The following is a 13,799-nucleotide window of genomic DNA, read 5'->3' as shown; positions in this document are numbered from 1 at the left end:
AGTAGCAATTACTGGATGAGCCTGAGTATAACCTTAAGAATTATGCAGATCGATGGGCCGACGGCCAAGGTCGCTAACACAGTTTGAGATCTGATAATTCTTCAGGGCATACAAAAGCTGCCTTCAATAACCGTTTTATTGAACATTCGTTCAAAATAATCCATACTTTAAAAACAATCTAAGACATGCGGATCATTACACGTTTCTGGGAAACTGCCCACCGACCCCTCCCCTAAGCCAACATTAACACTTACTTCTCATTTAGGGTAAGGATAGGTAGGCAGTTTCCAAGGAAAGTATAATTGCTTACCTTAATCGATGTTGAGTTCCCGTCTGCATTTGCCTGTTCCTTGGCAAATTCGGCAGATTAACAGGATTAATGTGGCTGGGAAAGGTCAAATAAATTTAGATAGCTGTCTAAACATATCCATACAACTACATTTGCTTTTACATGCACAGTTGGCGGTTTTGATACCAGATAGGAATATTTCTTAAAACTAAACGCCAAAGGTGCCAAGAGTATTGAAGCTTCGGTAAAACGGGCAGCAAAAACATGCAACTTGTTTTCCAATATTGCTGCAAAACGCCGAGTTAAAAAGCGATCTTTTACCACCCTCGTTCATACCTGTTAACAACTTCGGTGACTCATTGCAAGGCAGGTTTGATGAGGGTGGTAAAACGCCCAACATCGCTATTCAACTCGTTTGGCAGCAACGTTGCAGAACAAGCTGCATGTTTTTTTATGCCCGTTTTACCGCACCTTAATGCTAAGTGTTTGTAAGTCAGTGGCGCTCCAACGGTCGCCATGACTACGGGATAGGTGCAAGGTGCAAGCGGCAAGGCTCCTGTATAGGTGTAAATTATGCAAATCATCAAATCATACAAAGTCAGTCTTCCGTATCTTAATTACTTCTTAAGGCGGCCCGGACCTACTTATTTGCGCGTTAGTTATGTTTTTGGGTTTTTCGGCAGGAATGCTGATTTCTATGAGTTTTGGGATCGTCAATAAAGAATGGTCAAACTTCAAGAAACTGTTATTTATTTTCTTGTAGCTATAAAAACGTTTGAGATATCGGCATCTGTTTAAAACCACACTTTTACAAAAAATATCAGTAACTACGAAACCCTAAGACAGATTTTTCTCTAACTTCAGCAAATAAGCCTTTGAGCTCTCTAGTTTTATATCTGCAAGTGTGAAGTCTATCGTGACCGTAGAACTCGCTGCACAAATAGCTGGTCAAATTTAACCTTAAAATGCAACGCTAACACATTTGTGAAATTTGACGCACAAATAGAGAAAAACTGCCGTGTCTGCAAGGGTATTCTAAGCCAAAGCTTTATTATTGCAAGAAACTGAGTAACCATAAACCTACGGCGAATAGAGTTCGCAATACAAGAAGAACAACTTTATGCTGAAGCAAGATTAATGCTGAAGCAAGATTAATGAACACCCATTTATCAAAGTTACCGTGTATTTGCCCTTCTCTTTATAATTTTCGAATGAAAAATCTCAACAAAGCAAGATATAGCATCTTCGGAAATCTCCTGCCAATTTTTAGCACCAAAGGTTCCCGTCTTGAGCAGAAATAAAGCCACCAACCCCAGTTCCTCAACCGATCCATTTTCAGCTGCAATGAAAACCGTTGTATTAAGTAACTTATCCAAACATGTTAGATTTGCCATCACATTCGCACGAGCAGTTTGTCATTGGGGATAATGAAAAGAATAAGAGGATTGTCATATTTTCTTCATCTTTATCCCCAAGTGGCAAACTTCCCGTGCGAATGTGATGTCAAGTCTAAAAAGCTTGAATAAATTACCAAGCACAAAGGCTTTCAGTGCAGCCGAAAAATGGACGGTTAGAAGTAATGGAGTTGGTGGCCTTATTTCTCCTCAAAACGGAAACCTGCGACGCTAAAAAATCTTGAGAGTTTTTCCTAGATGCTATATTTTGCCTTGTAAAATAGGTTTCGAAACTGTCAGCCGAGATGCCATCTCGTGCCTCCTACCTTGTGTATTATAATTATTGTATGGCATGTTATCATGAAACTTCGTTTGATCACTTAGGACAAAAACAACTAACTGCAGAGTAAGTTTCATTGACCTTTATTTAGTATTTCCTACAAAACTTACGATCGTATTTTTTACCCCATAAAAACACCGTAATTTTACTGGAGCATTACTGTGGTACTATCACAGTAATTCCCCTGCAATTGAAATGTATGGAAGCCATAAAAGTGGCAAATAACCATCAAACCCTGATGCAATCACAATCAGCCTAGCATGCAGTGGAGGCGTATTTTAGGCGTGCGAAAGCTGCTTGTTTATGTTGGGTTGGACAGCTGTCATGGCACTTTCGCGAGGAAAAACATTTGCGTGCTCGAAGAAAACGCCCACACCGTAGGTTACCCCTACAGCAATCCCACGCTCTTGTTTAAGAGTGCATCCACGAAAGGACCAGGCAGGGGCGGCACAAGCCATCTAACCGATTTCGATAAAACTTGGCCAATTTGAAGGGGTCCGCCCAAAACTACTTCCCTCTAAGTTTAAGGAAATTTGGTCGAAACCGGGGGAAGTTGACCACCCCCGCTTGTTTTTTTTTAAAAAATGACCAAAAAACACCTAAAAATTGGTCAAAAGTATAAAGCTCTACTGCTAAAAGAATTCCACCAAACCTTTTCATATTTTTAATGAATGTTATCCTACCCAAAGACAATTTATTGTAACTGTTTCGTTCTTCTACGACAAGTTCCTATGACACAAGTCATCTCAGCCAAGACCCCCACTCTCACCCAATAGTCAAAACTGTTGAAATATCCAAAGTTTAGGCCAAAATATCTCCAATGCCGGAGCATGCTTCCAAAAACGGAGCACACCGTCTAGAAGGCGGGACTTCATACTAACAATATCTACAAAAAAATATTTGGGCACTCATTTAATTATTCCACAGGAAGACTGCAAACACGTCGTCCACCACAGGGTACCCGCGTCAATTTTTTCCATTATAACGCGCTACTTCGGTAATTATGGCACAGCAACAGACAAATAATGACACAAAATGGTTGCACACCATACACCTTGATGAAATAGAACCATTTCTATCTAATAGCTAAAATAAAAAAAACTCGGCCCACCACAGGATACCCACTTCATTTTTTTTTTCATCATAACTCGCTAATTCGGTAATAAAGACAGCAACAGGTACAAAATGCAGCAAAATGGTTACACACTATAAAATTTAATGAAATTGAACCATTTCAAAAGCTTTTGTTTGTCTTAAGCCATGAAAGAGACAATCGACGGCTTAATGATGACCTCTATTATTGTATAAGTGAACTTCGTGACGGAACTTACTCATCGCTAAGTGAAACACGAGAGTCACAGAACTCTATCACAATGCTTACATTGTCTGTATTTGAAGGTTAGAATGATCGTATAATGAAACTGACTTTTGTTCATCTAATAAAGGAATAATACATTTGCTTGAAACTTGCACGCCACATTGCATCTTGATGCAGAAAACTTTATCAGAAAGACCTTGCTATACTGAAAACAAAATCAACTTCGTGTTTTTGTGACTTGTGCCCTAAAGAACTGTCCTTTGTAAGAACTATCAAAGACAAAAGTCAAAATAGATATAATCAAACAGACAAACACTCTCATCGAAAGTAAAGTTACAGTTCTAGCTCCCTCCTGATTTGAAGCCGTGTTCTGATAAGGGGAGCTTCAGCCTCATATGGGTCTTCCTCCTCATCTTCGCTTTCTCCTCCCTCGGGTACCGGTTCTGTTGGCGCTGGCCTCACCTCCTCTCTTCTATGAAGACCCCCACTCCTCTTTAATGCGGCCATTCTTCTGAAATATCCGGAGATCTGGGTAGATGTCAGCCACTCGTCTTTGGTAAATACCTTCGTTCCCTCAGCGGTTCGCACGGACCTCATTCGTGCTGCTACATCCTCAGCCGCTGCTTTATTCCCGGTGTCCTCTCCTTGAAGGAAGACTTCACGCAAAAATTGGCGCACTTTAGTGGTGAAATGAACAGACTTCTTGGTCTTTTTTAATGCCCAGCCCATGTAAGCTGTTGGCAGCGGGTCTTCCGACTGGCTGTGGGAAACTGAGGCGGATGCAGATGTGGGCGGCTGAGCTGCTTCCACGTAGCTACCAGAAATTGACTTGCAGGTCTCTGCCCACTTTTTCTTTATCACGTCGTACGTAGACTCTCTCTCTAACGCGAGAAGGTGTTTCCCGGCATCGAGGTGACGCTGAAGGTTGCTGTGACTTTGGTAAACTTTTATGCAACCCTCCTCTGGGCAGCTAAAGGCCACACGCTCTTCTTCTTCAAGCTGAATCCGTTCTACGGCTATAGGGTCCGTTGGAGGTGCTGCGGGCTGCTGTTCTTGCGTGCTGGAAGATGCACGGAAGACACCAGTCAGTATGTCAGGACTATTGAATGCCTGGAGAACTTGTAAGTTTGTCGGGCCTTGAGGGGTACCGAGACGCGCTAGCGACGCCGCGGAAAAGACCTTTCCGGGTCCGACATTGTAGGCCCGCCAAGCGATCATCTCTCCACTTTCAGTGAACACGAAGTTGTTCAAAGACTGTATGCCACTCAGCGAGTGCTTGGTCATGTTTTGGGACCTTTCGTCAACCTTGCACACCACTGAGTAGCAGCCTTTGACGCCCCCATGCGAGTCAATAGCAGCTTTCATGTCACTTGCTGTCTTGACGTCATTGCCTTCATTAATGTAGCGCCTAATGTGGCTCTTCAATGCGGCGGCTCGGCGGTCACATATGTCTTTCCCAGCTTGGGCCTCACTGAAGTCATAACGAGCTATGCGGACACCAACCCGCTGTCCAAGGCTTGGAAGACTGAGAAGAAGAAATGCGCAGTGATAACAGCCTGCGTTGTCAGATCTTAGGAAAGCTTCATTCAGTCTAGGTTTCTGTCGCTTCATGGTGGTTAGTGAATCTTCGATGATGGAGGCAACGCTGAACCAGTTTTGATTGCATTCATCAAATAAGTGGATATATGTACGTGTCTGAAAATCATAATAGTAAAGCATTTTTTACCATGAATAGTGCGCCAAGGGACCTGGTCACAGTCAAGGGCTAATGGAGTATTAACCTGCGCATTTTGACTTGAAACAGAGATAACACCCGGGAAGGTCTGCTTTTTTCGAGAATGTTTATGGCCTTTTATTTGGATTAAAAATGTACTCCGTCCCATGCGCTTTTGCGCGCGCTTACGTGCGTCGCCAACGTTTTATCTTGATATAAGTGTCGAAAGCAATGAAATGTTGAAATTCACGATTAGGAATTTAAGCTTTCGCGTCTTTTCTCGGCCTGGCATTCTTATCAGTTATCCAATTTTGCAATCGGTTAGCGCAACAAAGACCGCGCTCACGAGAAACTAGTTTATAGTGGTCAGTGAGCGATAAAGACAGAAGAGTAGGCACATGATTTCTACCTCAATTGTTCCATCTTCTGCTTTAGTGATGGCCACCGAGAGATGCCAGGACTTCCCCTTCTTTCCAAACCAGTCGCGCTGCGTTTCGCGAAAGCTGGTGGGAATAAACTTCATCGCCCAGTCTATTATTAGCAGAACCTGTGATGGTTTCAGGCTATCAACAATTTCGCTCTTGGCCGCATCCTGGTGAACTGAACGGAGAACGTGCGACTTCCAATCTTCTATGCTCGGCGCAGCGCAGCTCAAATCATGCTGTAACTCCTCTCGCTTATCAGGACTAAAAAGGGAAAGAGTAGAGCTTGTCAACATCACGGCGCGATAGCGTCAGAAATTTTTCTTTGGAGCCGTTTTATCAAAAAACAATGATGACTATCTCACTTTTTTCGTAAACTGCGTTTCATTTAAAACATATATGTTCATTAGGTTTAGAACCACACAAAGCAATTTAAAATTTCTAACTGAAACTCATATAAAGCGCCCTGGGGATTAGGTTGTTAGTTGACAATAAATGCTAAACTCTGCTTTTCTGTCACAAAGATGTTCTTACCTTAGATGTACTTCACCTGAATCCAACGCTAGTTGCAGATCTGAGACAGCATTCTTTAGGTCTTCGCACCGGTCACAGGTTATGGTATGCTGATGTTGGCACTGACCGTTGTACTCTTTCTCTGTCCTACTGAGGGCGAACACTCTGCAGTGATCTGCGCACGGGGATTCGCTGGCTGTGTGGATCTTGAAATCCGTCTTCAGATACTACCGACCTGCTTTGAGTCGCATTAGAATGTTATCGGCCATTGTGCTATCCAGTCCTGTGATAGAAAAAATACACACAATAATAAATATTGATACTCCGTCAGCTTATTAAAAGTTGTGACAACTCGTGCACCTACAGTAATAATGGAAGGTGTTTGTATCTTACCGGCTTGTTTGAGTTGATGAGTGATGTCTTCAAGAGTGGCGAGCGCCTGTACCCCATCTGTCTGAGTGCTATCAAGACCGGCTAACGATTTCTTTAGTGAAGCCCCACAAACCTGAAGAGAAACAAAATGCTTTCGTTTCAAACTAATTTCTAAATGCAAACCATTACTACTACTACACCACTACTACAACTACAATTAACCCTGATCAAAATTCGTCCTTTACGAACGTTTTATAATCCGTACCTTGATTATATTGAAGAGCGTGGAGCGTCCGAGAGGCTCAAAATTGGACTCTACACAAAAGTTCAGGTACATGCGCACTAGGTGGGAGGATATAAGTGTGCGCACCATGTTCGGGATCTCTAAGCTCTCTCCACTCTCCAGTTTAAGAGTTCTGGTGCCATATGCCACATCTTGAAGAACTGATGGACTGGACAAGAAGTCAAGAAAGTGGTCAACTTTCACAGCATCCAAACGGCATCTGGTGATCCTTGGTGGGTCAATGGGTTGCCCGGGCTTAGTTTGGAAAGCGTGCTTCCTTGCCTCGTCGATTCTCCATTTTGAGAGACCCGGAATCAAAGCCAATAGCTCGCTCTTCGAGTAGTCGTTCACGAAAAGCGACAGGATCTGTTGTCTCGTGTACCAATTGGCGGCTTCCTCATACAGAATCACCAGTCTGGCAACCAGCGTGTCTTCGACTATACCCTCGGCCGCTTGTAAACGAATCCGCCGTTGCATGACTTGGTGGTAGAGCCAGGAGGCGTTGCCAGGGGCAATGGATTCAAGCACGCCTTCGATAGCCTGCTCCGCTTTTTTCCGGTAGTAGCGCTGGGTTCTGGATGACATAGTAAGAACGTCACATTGGCACTGTGACCTCACCGGGCTGACCCTGCCTTCAGTAGCCATTCTGAGGAAATTATTAAGGTAATAAAGGCGGTGCTGTATTTGAGGGGTGGGCTGCCATTCTGCCGACGTCTCTGCTGCGCCAAGAGATTCCTGGGATCCAGAAGACGTCCGCGACAAAGCATCTGAATGGCGATCGCTGGGGTCTGAGTCGCGATCGCTATGCTGGAAGAGAAAAAAGCTGTATCTAGGAAGTATCTAATTATTCCATCAGTTTGGCATCATTACCGTATAGTCAGCGTGCACAAGTTTTACATTAAAGAATTCCTGTTGGCCGGTATGCTTTGCGCCGGTTGGCTTTGTTTCTGAACGCTATATGAATCTGCTCAAACCTCTGTAAGATTAATAACAGGAGTAGAATGAGCTTTGAATAGTAATTGTTACGAGTTATTGATGATTATATTTTGTTAAATTTCGCGCTTTATGCTTCAAAGGAAGTTCGATAAATAAGAGTGAGCAACATTCGAAACCACGACCGCAAAGCATACTCGAAGACAGGCATTCTTTGAAAGGAGAAAATTTTATGACTCAACCATATAGTGACTCTCAGTATAACAACCAATTTTAACGAACTATTCCGATTTTATTCAAAGTCTATGCAAATTAGTGTGAGAACCAACATTACGCCCAATGCATCAAGCAACAACGACCCCTCTCCCTCCTTTCCTGATTTGTTCTAAAGATCAGTGGATTATGACAACAATTACAAAGCAAGTGACGCAAACGTCCCGCCCCTTTGAAATCAGTAAACTCATTCACACACTGCCGAAGAAGAACTTACCTCACTAATGAGATCTTCTTGGAATCTTACGTGAAGGACAGGGGTAGCAGACAATTGTTCTGATTCTTCTGTAGCAGGCGGTAGTAACTGTGGTGGCTCTACTATTTCCTCTGCAGACTCCGTAGAACATGAAGGTTCGTGAATCTGAGGCTCTGGGTGAGACGTGGACGCCAGTCCGGGATCTTGTACTTCAGAATCCGCGTCAGTAGAACCTAGAGTTCTTAGATGGTCACCACGGCATTGTCTACAAACCCCTGCGTACAAGAATAAAACTGAAATGAGTTTTGGTAGCATTATGGTTTTTTAGTTTGTGGTAACAGGCTGAATAGAACAAACCTGTTTGGAACTTTTCCCAAGCAATAAACGGCTTGCCTGCATCCATTTAGGCATTCTAATATTTCCTAGAGGGAGAGATTTTACCAAGCTAGATTCTAAATAGGTTTGTGCCGCCATTCCTAGTCAAAAGAGGGCCCCTGTTGGAAGTATTAGTGATTAGTGCTGTAGAAAATACTAGAAGTCCGCGCGATGTGGTAGGCCAGCGTAGGCCATCAGTAAATGTATAATTAGCGGCAATTCCAGTGCGGATTTTAAACAAAAATCTGATAATTTTTCAGTGAGGCGCTTATTTTCACGCCCCGTTCTAGAACACTCATTCTTAATTGACACCGGGCTCTATATTAAAAGGCCTGGCCCTGAGGTTTCGCCCAAAAAAATCTGTATAATCACTGTAGCTTTTGAGAGAATTGCCCTATCCCCCGCCCCTCCTGGAGAAAAATGACCGATTAGAAGCAGGAACCTAAAACTATGGGCTACCGTTAGAACGTAACTAGCTAAGATACAGAAAGGAAAACAACGGAAGGGCAAATTGAACTGGTAAATTTAAAAATAGATTTAAACTCTTGTAGATCAAAATTCACCACACAATCGCTTATTTGTTTGTTTGTTTGTTATTCTTTTGCGAAATAAATATCATACCCTATAACTCATAATTAATTTCTTACAAGATCTTCCATCCTTCCCCCCACCTCCGCCAAAAAAAAAAGAAAGACAAAAAAACTCCTTTCCACTTGTGTATGTATTAATAAAACAATTGACTGAGCTTGTGTATTAGTCAATCATTTGCCCCATGTAAGGGAATCCGGATTCCGGAATCCTAGAAAATTTTGCTAGTGGAATCCGGAATCCCACTAATGATTGAAAAAGAACCCAAGTCCCCTGACAAATACTGGAATACAGTGATTGGAATCCTGTCTTGATTCCCTTACATGAGGCTTAATCATCAAGAAACCAAAGCATGTATAAGTACCGTATTTACCTTCAGTGATCACGCTTACCTGAGCCTACGGGAACCAAAACGTCCCACGTTTCCTTTATCTCTTTCGACATTTTCAAGTTCACCCCTCTGGACACTTTACCCTTACGGCGACCATGACGCGGATGCTGGCATTTTCTTGAAGGACAATACTTTGCTCCAAGTAAAACGCGATGCTTTGGGCAAATAACCATATCCTTACCCTCCTCGTCAAACAAACCGACACGAGCAAGTATCAGCTCTCTCTCAGAGGCTACACATGATTGTGTTGTTTGCAATTCTCTCAAGTGCGCCTTTACATCACTGACGCAAGAATTCAAAGGAAAAAACTGTGTACGATCGGGGTATCTAGTTGATACGTCACACTCACTGGTACAGTGCACGGCAAAAGAGCACGAAAACTGCGACATCGTTTTTAACGAGAGACCTTTTCACCTCTACATCCTATACCTCTAACCGATCGGCACATGTGAGGAACACTTTGAAATATCCATGCGCGTGCACGCTTTTTCCAATCAACGGTCTATTTATAGAAAGCGTGTGAATCTCAACACTGGGCTGTTAGGTCTATTACATATCCTAAGCCCGAATTCAACATTTACGATCGCCAAACCTTTATACATGTAAAAACTCCGTTTTTAAAGAAGAAAACAAAACAACTCAATTCGTTCGCGTCAATTTGTATTTTTACAGCGAACGTTTGTTCTGTTTGTAGTTATTATGGAAAATCGAATCAAGCTATTAAATTACAGAGATGTATGCGCTTGCCAGGAAGTAATTTCCAGGGATTAGAAAAAAAGAAGCAGCCAAACGCTTTTCTCCTTTTTTTCTCCTTTTCAGGCGTATTAGGCAACCGACTTGAGTCGCAAGCAAATCAATTTATTTTCAGAAAAGGGAATTCTTTTGGATAACGTTTTCTGTATCAAGATGCAATGTGGCGTGCAAGATTCAAGCAATTGTACTATTCCTTTACCAGACGAACAAAAGCAAATTTTATTATACAATCATTCTAAAGTTCAAATACAGACAATGTAATTTTGATAGTGTTCTGTGACTCAGGTGTTTGACTTAGCGAAGAGTAAATTTCGTCACGAAGTTCACTTATACAATAATAGAGGTCATCATAAGGCCGCCGATTCTTATTTTCATGGCTTAGGACAAACTAAAGCTTTTGAATTGGTTCAATTTCATTAACGTTTATAGTGTGTAACCATTTTGAGGCATTTTCTGTCTGTTGCTACGTTATCATTACCGAATTAGCGCGCTATAATGAAAGGAAAAAAAAAAGATTGACGTGGGTACCCTGTGGTGGGCCCTTTTTTTATTTAGGCAGTTACATAGAAATGGTTCTATTTCATTAAAGTGTATGGCGTGTAACCATTTTGTGGCATTGTCTGTCCGTTCTTGTGCGATAATTACCGAATTAGCGCGTTATAATGAAAACAAAATTGACACTGGTACCCTGTGGTGGACGACGTGTTTGCAGTCCTCCTGTGGAATAATTAAATGAGTGCCCAAAGATTTTTTTGCAGATATTGTTAGTATGAAGTCCCGTCTTCTAGACGGTATGCTCCGTTTTCTGAAGCAAGCTCCGGCATTGGAGATATTTTGGGCTAAACTTTTGATATTTCAACAGTTTTGAATATTGGGTGAGAGGGGGGGTCTTGGCTGAGATGACTTGTGTCATAGGAACTTGTCGTAGAAGAACGAAACAGTTACAATAAATTGTCTTTGGATAGGATAACATTCACTGAAAATATGAAAAGATTTGATGGAATTCTTTTAGCAGTAGAGCTTTAATACTTTTGACCAATTTTTAGGTGTTTTTTGGTCATTTTTTAAAAAAAAAAACAAGGGGGGGTGGTCAACTCCCCCCGGTTTCGACCAAATTTCCTTAAACTTGGAGTGAAGTAGTTTTGGGTGGACCCCTTCAAACTGGCCAAGTTTCATCGAAATCGGTTAGATGGCTTGTGCCGCCCCTGCCTGGTCGTATCGTGGATGCACTCTTAAAACTCAGACTCAAGAAAACTCGCTAAACGCTTTTTCTGTTAAAATCTGCCTTAGTTGTATTTCTTTCACTTTGTTTTTTGTACTTCTTCATTGTTTATTAATTATCAAGCCTTGAAAATATTGATTCTTCTACAGTTTCAATATTCACTGGCAAATTATTACTATTGTCGCGATGTGAGACTTCTAACTACAAGATATTGTAAACTATTCAGTCACTACGATCATTTAGATTTATTTGTTTGAATAACGTACTTATCTTAAGAAGGTCTGTGAAAAATATCTCCAGGGGTATAATTTGGCCGAAATCTATTCTCATTCTGTCAACCTTGGGGCTTTAATTAAATTTGCACTCTTCCTCAATAATTGTGAGCCAGTATAATGTTTTAAGGCCAAAAATATATATTCAGTTCAGGAAACATGTTGCCATAAGGTATACATATAAAAGAAGGATCTGGTCAGTTATAACTCTGAAACAAATTATATATCAGCTACATGAGTAGTTAAAATGAAGCTACTGATAAACACCTGGCACATTTCTATTCATCTGAAATGCTTTTAACTTTCTTTTTCATGTTGATTCTGGTGTGATGCCATTCCGTAATAGTTAATAAGTGCTTATATTTAAAACTTTTCACCAAACATTAGTTTTGAGATTCGAGAAAAGAACGAAAAACAACAGAAAATCGTTTTTACCTCTTGATAAATTGGCAATAAAAAGTTAAGTCTATTTATTAGTAAGTTCTAATTTTGATCATCAGAGCTAATTTGAAGTTTGACTTTTAAAGTAATTTGAATATAGTATTCAAATACAACTCACCACGGTACAGAACGCGTCACTTGCTTGGAACCGTCAAGGAGAATTTTCCACGGCTCAAGCAGAACCTAAACTATTTAGCAAAGAGGTGATCGCAACATGAACCCTGTGTTGGAGAAAAAGCCCTGGGATGTTCGCAGTGGTATTTTTGCTGTTTCTGCCGTGTGTCTAGGTAAGCGGACTACGAACGTGAACGGGAAAGGCAGCTTGTTATATTCATTCGTGTCTTCCACAGAATTTTAAGATAAATTACTGTCAGTATATATATTTTGATAAAACGAGATGAAGATCTTAATCTTAAAAACCAACTGAAAATACACTTGTTCTTAGTCTGGGACAGTTTTTTATATATAAAGGAGAAAGATCAGTTGATCTTGAACAGTATCCTTCGTGGCATAACGAATAAGAGTCAAAGCATCATTTATGCAAGTCTTTAGTTAGATGAATGTATAATGAATTGTGACTGGGGTGTTTATAAAAACAAAACAAAAACCAGACATAATTTTCCTGTTTTAAACGAAAACATGTTTCCTCCAATTGTAAACGTTTTGCAAGAGATATTTCTAACCGGCTTTATGCTAAACTTTAACCTATTTTCAACATTAATTACAGGCTTTTGGATCACGTCTGATCTTCCGATCGCTACGTAGAAAACAAACTCCGCGAAAATTATAAAAGGAAATTTCGACAACCTAACTGAATTGCGATTTTCTAGAAAAATCTTGACAATTAGAAGTTATGAAGAACGTTCTTACATATAAAAGGTCCATTTTGGAATTAATAAAATTCATCTACTTTACTTAATACTCAGACATTGCGATGCTATATTTACAGATGTTTGAAGTCTGGATATAATTTTGGGATGTCTACCATTGAATCTACAGCGTTAAAACGAACAGCAATTGATATTTATTTTGCAAGATTTTGGCACGAAAACTTAATAATCGTACGTAAACAAGATCTTTAATCCCAGAATACAAAGACTTGGGGAAAGTACGTTGCTCTAGAGATCTATTTATTCAAAAGATATATCTTTCTCAGGGGGCGGAATCCCGATATAAAAGTGTCGGGGATGCTCGTTGGAAAATTCAAATTAAATCCCAAAGCGAGACAAATGAGTGTGTGGCTCAAGCTTAAACTGACCCCTAAGGGAGATTTCTGTTTGGTCAGTATCAGGGCATTTTTTGTAATTTTTTTTTTTTTTTGCACGGTACTGAACGATACCTGGGTGGGTAAATATAGTGACTTTCCATCCCAAACACCCAAAGCGAGACGATGAGCATCCCATACGGGAGTTCCCTCAGAGATATCTTTAAGGTAGCGTAGTAGCAATGACTAAGCGTAAGGTCAAAATGGCTGGATATTGGCCTCCTTCGTTTTGCGTTTTTACGGACCGAGACAAAGTCGAGACCCATAAAAAGCAAATATGAATCGGGCCAATATTCGGTCATCTGACGAAACAAGCTTGGTCCGAATAAAGAATGAATTATTTGGCCAAAAAGAAAACTTTTTCTTGCGGGACCAACGCGGGAAATCCGAGCGGGCAAGGAAAGCCCATCTTAGCCACTTGGGTAGACAATTAGAACAAGAAACTC

The 13,799-nt window shown here is 41.0% G+C and overlaps 1 protein-coding gene across 1 annotated transcript; it reads right to left on the bottom strand.

Annotated features, from left to right (window-relative positions):
* Positions 1-3,674: 3,674 nt before the first annotated feature.
* Positions 3,675-7,368, bottom strand: LOC140934562 (uncharacterized). Its single transcript, XM_073384167.1, has 5 exons — positions 6,628-7,368; positions 6,384-6,495; positions 6,012-6,273; positions 5,465-5,741; positions 3,675-5,036 (listed from the first exon to the last, which is right to left on the bottom strand). The coding sequence occupies exons 4-5, from the start codon at positions 5,576-5,578 to the stop codon at positions 3,675-3,677; spliced, it is 1,476 nt and encodes a 491-aa protein (XP_073240268.1). The 5' UTR covers positions 5,579-5,741; positions 6,012-6,273; positions 6,384-6,495; positions 6,628-7,368.
* Between the last annotated feature and the right edge of the window lie 6,431 nt (positions 7,369-13,799).

This window comes from Porites lutea, chromosome 4 (genome assembly GCF_958299795.1).
Source record: "Porites lutea chromosome 4, jaPorLute2.1, whole genome shotgun sequence".
Classification (NCBI taxonomy): Eukaryota; Metazoa; Cnidaria; class Anthozoa; order Scleractinia; family Poritidae; genus Porites; species Porites lutea.
This window is presented reverse-complemented; position numbering and strand designations above follow the sequence as displayed.